General features: G+C 30.1%; 1 protein-coding gene across 1 annotated transcript; it reads left to right on the top strand.

The window, feature by feature from the left end:
* Positions 1–3077: 3077 nt before the first annotated feature.
* Positions 3078–3923, top strand: LOC112786449 (UDP-glycosyltransferase 83A1-like). The gene is made up of 2 exons (XM_025829826.1): positions 3078–3396; positions 3439–3923. The coding sequence occupies exons 1-2, from the start codon at positions 3078–3080 to the stop codon at positions 3921–3923; spliced, it is 804 nt and encodes a 267-aa protein (XP_025685611.1).
* Positions 3924–6175: the final 2252 nt, after the last annotated feature.

Genomic DNA, 6175 nt, shown 5'->3' with positions numbered 1-6175 from the left:
TTTTAAGTTACTAAAGACCCAAAGAGTACCATTATAAATTATTTTATATTTTTTATCTGTAGAATTTATTTATTATCTTATTAGTAACAAACTTAAAGAATAATTATATTTATAAATTTTATTTTTAATATAAATATTATTATTAAATTTTTATGTTAAATTCCTCCCCCTTCAAAATTTTGTTTCAAAACTCTGTCACTGGCGGCATGCCGGCCTTTTTCTTCAACTACCATAGCAGAAGGGGATGCGTCTTGAAGGAGAAGAAGAAGAGAACACCAAGAAAAAGGTCACTGGAAACGTCGCCGGGGTTTTATGCCATCATCGGATCTCTCTACCGACGTCATCCTTTCACAGTTGAGTGATTTTATCAAATTTTAAAATTTTTTGGTGGTTATTTTGTCAATAACAAAAATAAAGAACCATTTTATTAGCGTCAGAATCTTTTGAGTACTGATTTAGTATTTACCTCTTCCAAAATAATACTCCAGTCATAATATAAATTATGAAAATGACTTAAAAATTTTTTTTTTAAATATATAATAACTATTTATGTGTCTTTTTCTATTAATTTAAATTTTTGAAAAAAATAATTTTATGACATGTTATCAACTTTTATAATAAAAAAGTATAAAATTTAATTCTTCTTATCTCTTAAAAGAAAAAAAAGTATAAACAAATTAAAAAAAAAACTTATACAAAAAATTTAAAGAAACAAAAAAAACCTCTTATTTAAAAAGATGGATTAAAGATATTACAATTATATACTTCATTATTCTATAGACTTAAATTTTTTGAAAATCTAAGATACTCTCTCCTTTTCTCCTTTAGTTTATAAAGGAACTAGTAGAAGATTGTGTTATTATTAATTTATCATGGCTATCTTAGCCTTTTCCAGATAGACAATTATATGTCAAAAATGAATTATCATATGTTCTTGATACCAATTTAGTGTGTTTCTAAAATATCTGCCAAAAAAAACAAAGTAAAAAATAAACACGAAATTAAAGTCCATATACAAATTAAATGCATTGCTCCATGTAAGGCCCACATCGGTTGGAGAGGGGAACGAAGCATGTCTTATAAGGGTGTGGATACCTCTCTCTAGCATGACGCGTTTTGACGAGTGAGTGTGGAGAGCTTTGGCCATCATTCCTATCGTCAAAGGCAAAACCGTGAGGCTTTGTGTGCCAAAGCGGACAATATCATGCTAGCGAGTGGTTTGGCTGTTACATTCCATCTATAAATACTTAGAGCTTTAAGTTCATTAGCGAGTGAGTGTGTTCATTAGAGCTTTACATTCCATCTATAAATACTAGTTATTCCATATCCAGCTCAGGGGCATGTAAACCCCATGATGAGCTTTTCACATAAGCTGGTTCATCATGGATGCAATATCATCTTTGTCAACTCAGACTTCAACCATAAGAGAGTCGTCAGATCCATGGACAACAACAATGGATCATCTTCAAGTAAACAGAAAGATCGATATGTTCAAGTGTTGAGAAGATCAAAGACTTAAATATATTTTCAAATTTTTAGAGACTTAAATTTTCGCAAACTAAAAAGTCAAGCATCTATTTATTATTTTCTTAAATTTTAATTTACTTAATTTAATTTTTGAACTTAATTTTCGTGACTCGTATTAGTCCCATATTTTTATCGTAGAATATTAATGACGTGTTAAAATAAATTGATGACTGTATTGCTAGACTTCATAACGACTACCTGACATGACAAATAAATTTTTTTACCTTAATTTGTTCCCTAAAAAAAATCTAGTGAAGTAAGTAACTTTCAGTTCATCTTAGCACGTCATTAACAATTCTATGACAAAAATAAAATTAAGAAATAACCTGAGTTATGAATGCTAAATTGGAGACCAAATTAAGTAAATCAAAATTTAGATAACCAAATTGAGGTGCAATCGCATAAGTGTAATTTTAGAGACCAATATAAATATTAACTCATGTGGTTAATGATTTTGATCCCATTTTCATTTAACAGTGTAAAAAATGTTATCCATAACAATTGGAAATCAACTCAATTTTTTTTAATTTAAAATTTATTTATTTTGTGTCTTAAAAATATATGTTAAGATTATAAATTAAAATTTTTTTTATTAAAAATACAAAAATTTAAATTTTTAATGTATTTATTTTATATTTATTAAAAAAATAAAACTTTTTATTAATAATAATCTTACGAGTAAAGTATCGTTTTTGTCCCCAACGTTTGGGGTAAGTCCTATTTGTGTCCCTAACGTTTAAATCGTCCTATTTGTATTCTTAACATTTATAAAAGTGATTCAATGTTATCCTACTATCAATTATACTAACAAATCAGATTATATTTTTCAATTATTCTCACTTGGATGTATTCATTCTCAATTAGGTCTCACTTGGATGTGGTCGATTTTAATATTATACCCACTATTTGTATTTAGATTCAATTATGTCCTTAGAAAAGTGAATTATATAAATGTTGTAGGAATTAGTTTTAACATTTGATGAGCTATTTTTCGGAGTAGATCATCGATTCTATCCCAAAGATTTATATTCTAATTTCAATAAGAGGTTTTTAAAACTCAAAATAAAGCGCTCATGATATGTAATTGACGACAGGATAACATTGAATCACTTTTACAAACGTTAGGGATACAAATAGAACGATTTAAACGTTAGGAACACAAATAGAATTTACCCAAACGTTGGGAACAAAAACGATACTTTACTCTAATCTTATCATGTACTTTAAAGACACATTTTAGCTAAATTCTTTAAATTATAATATTTTAAAATTAAGATGATATTTCTAATTTAAAAATAATAACAAGTATTCTTGGACTCAAATTGCTTTCAATCGTACTAGTGTAGATAAAAAATCAGATTTTAAATCAATTACTCATATAAAATACATATTAAAAATAAAATACACATTAAAAATAAGTTAAATATTATCTATATTTTTTATTGCCTATATATCAAACACGTCATTTTTTTTTATTCTAATTTTTTACAATTGCAGGGTCACCAACATCAACAACAAAGACCTTTTGGTTATCCTCTTGTATTCCAGCAATGGACATCAGAGTCATATGGTGGTTAAATTTGTTTGACTCTTTAGTTCAAGAGAGATTGTTTGAGTATGTGTTGCACTGCCTCCGAGATTCAGATAATGTAACTGACTGGTGGTTGTGCAATAGTACATATGAACTTGAACCACAAGCATTTTCTTGTATGCCAAATTTATTGCCAGTAGGCCCATTATTCCGAATCTGTGATGATAATAATAAAAGTGTAGCTCCAAGATCCTTGGGACAATTCTGGGAAGAAGATTTGTCATGCATGAATTGGCTTGATCAACAACAAAACAATTCTGTTGTGTACGTAGCATTTGGTAGTATTGCTCTTTTCGACTAAAAACAATTTACTGAGCTAGCTTTTGGGCTCGAGCTGATGAACAGACCCTTCCTTTGGGTTGTTCGTCAAGATCCCAATTGCGAAAATAAGATATATTTTCCGGACGAATTTAAGGGGAATCGAGGTAAAATAGTTGGATGGGCTCCTCAACAGAAGGTGCTAAGCCACCCTGCCATAGCTTGTTTTGTAAGTCATTGTGGTTGGAATTCAACTTTGGAAGGTTTGACTAATGGAGTTCGCTTTTTGTGTTGGCCCTATTTTGCTGACCAATTTTTCAATCAAAGATACATTTGTGATGTATTAAAGGTTGGATTGGGATTTGATTTGGATGAAAATGGATTAATCTCACGTGGTGAGATTAAAGCCAAAGTGGATCAGCTGCTTGGTGATGAGAACACAACACCAAGGTCTCATAAGCTCATGGAGAAGTTAAAGCACAACATTGGAGAAAAAGGTGCTTCTTCAAGGAACTTAAACAGGTTTCTTACTTGGTTGAAACATTGAATTGCTTACTTATCAACAAATAAGAATTAGGGTGAACAGAAACAGAGCACGTTGTTACGTCACGTTTTTAAAGATTGGTGAATTTAAATATTGTTAACCAAGTTGGGTTGGTCTAGTGGTTAGCTCACTAGTCCGCTTAAGCAAGTGTCGGGGGTTCGAATCCCGCCTTGTGCATGCAGCAACCCATTGGCCAGCGGCAAACCCTTAAATGGAGCTCAGTACCGCGACGGATTAGTCCTTGACCTGCCGGGTTGGGGGATACCGTGGGAAACCAAAAAAAGAATTTAAATATTGTTGTATCGAATGATATATTTGTGTATGTGTAATTCTACTTATATTAATCGAATAAGCAAGTTTAGGTTGTGAAAAATTTTACAATATACTTATGCTAAGTAATTAGACATATTTTATTATTCTGCTAATAACTCATGTTTTTCATGTTCTTGCATTGAGACACAATCAATCTCTTAGGTTCATCTTATTGCCTTATTTAGGGCTACAACAACCAAAATATATTATTAGGCTTGGATTAAGTTTTTCCAAAGGAAAAAAATTGGTAAAGTGAGAATTTAATTATCTTTAAATTAAAATAATGACATTCACACATGATAAAAATTATAAATTTAATACTAATTAATCTATTATAATTTTTTTTCACTTTAGAATATTTATTTTTCATTAGACTCTCAAGAGAATTGAAATATATAATTTTTAAAAGGAAAGATGAACAAAAAACAGGGATATAATGATGATGTATATGAGCTGAATAGTAAAAATCAAAAAAGAATTTAAGGCAACTTAATAAAGAAGAAAATACAGTAAAGCAAAATTGAAATTATAAAGAATATGTATTATACCTCATCCTTTTGAAAGTAACATGACTTCTTATTTATAACATGGCTCATATTAACAGAGTCTTATTTTTCTTGACCTGCATTAGTACTATTAATTAAATTTGTTTTAGTGTCTACTACATCTTTTACACTCCTTTTCCTTTAAATTTATGATTGGTCTTGGTCCACTCTAAGTTTATACTTGAGTTTATCAAAGGTTGCTACTGACAAGGGTTTGGTCAATATATCAGCAATTTGCTCTTGACATGGGATATGGACCACATGTAGTTAATTGCTTTTGATCTTGTCTCGAACAAACTGTATATCAAGTTGGAAGTGCTTAGTTTTGTCATGTAATACTGGATTGGAGACAAGCATTACAGTGTTTAAGTTGTCACAGAAAATGGTTGGAGATATCTGAAATTGAACTTTTAATGTGAACAAGTTCCTTATCCAAACTGTCTCTGCTATACACACTGCAAAATTTCGAAATTCAGCCTCTGTCGAGCTCCTACTGACAGTGATTTGCTTCCTACAACATCAAGATACAAGATTAGAACCTAAAAAAAAAATTGAAAAACCCAGTGACTAACCTGCGGTCTTCAAGGTCTAATGCCCAATCAGCATCAGCAAATTTATACAATCTGAAGTCTATATTCTTATGAAAGAGTAACCCTTGTTGCTTAGTGCCTTGAAGATACCGAAAAACTCTCTTTAGAGCTTTCCATTGTGCAAGCAAGGGTTTATGCATACTCACAACGAAGAAAACATCCAATCTGGTTATTGTGAGATAATGAAAACATCCAACAATAAATCTATATAATTTTAGATCCTCAAATTCTTCTGAACCTATAGTCAACAGCTGAAGAGATGATATCATGGGAGTTAGCATTGAACTTGCCTCGTGTTTAATTTTTTTAGAGTAAATCATTCACATATTTTGTTTGAGATAAATGAATATGTTCTGCAGTAGTTCTTCTAATTTCAACATCTAAAAAATAACTCAGTTCACCTAGATTCTTTAATAAAAAAATTATATTTAAAATTTTAATCATTAAGTCAACTTGAGCTGGATCACTCCCTATAATAATGATGTCATTTACATAGCATAGAAGATATATAATATGGTTAGAAGTGTATTTCAAAATACAAAGGTATCTGATTTTGAGTGGTACGGTAAATTCAAATGTTTTTAGAGTTTTGTTCAACTTTAGAAACTATTCTCATAGTGCTTGCTTCAGACCATATAGGGACCGATTTAATTTGCACACTAAAATTTTAAAATTGACTTCAAAACCTCTAGGCTGTTGCATATAAATAATTTGAGATAACATTCAAAAATATGTTATTAAAATCAAATTGTTGAATAACCCAATTTTTGGATAAAGCTAAGCTTAACACAATTCTTACCGTAGTAGG

This window comes from Arachis hypogaea, chromosome 20 (assembly GCF_003086295.3).
Source record: "Arachis hypogaea cultivar Tifrunner chromosome 20, arahy.Tifrunner.gnm2.J5K5, whole genome shotgun sequence".
Classification (NCBI taxonomy): domain Eukaryota; kingdom Viridiplantae; phylum Streptophyta; class Magnoliopsida; order Fabales; family Fabaceae; genus Arachis; species Arachis hypogaea.
The sequence above is the reverse complement of the archived record's forward strand: the minus strand, read 5'-3'. Positions and strand labels throughout refer to the sequence as shown.

Coding starts and splice junctions, on each gene's coding strand:
- LOC112786449 (XM_025829826.1), top strand. CDS start 3,078: ATGGACATCAGAGTCATATGGTGGTTAAATTTGTTTGACTCTTTAGTT. Junction 3,397..3,438: donor TGTTGTGTACGTAGCATTTG/GTAGTATTGCTC, acceptor TTACTGAGCTAG/CTTTTGGGCTCGAGCTGATG.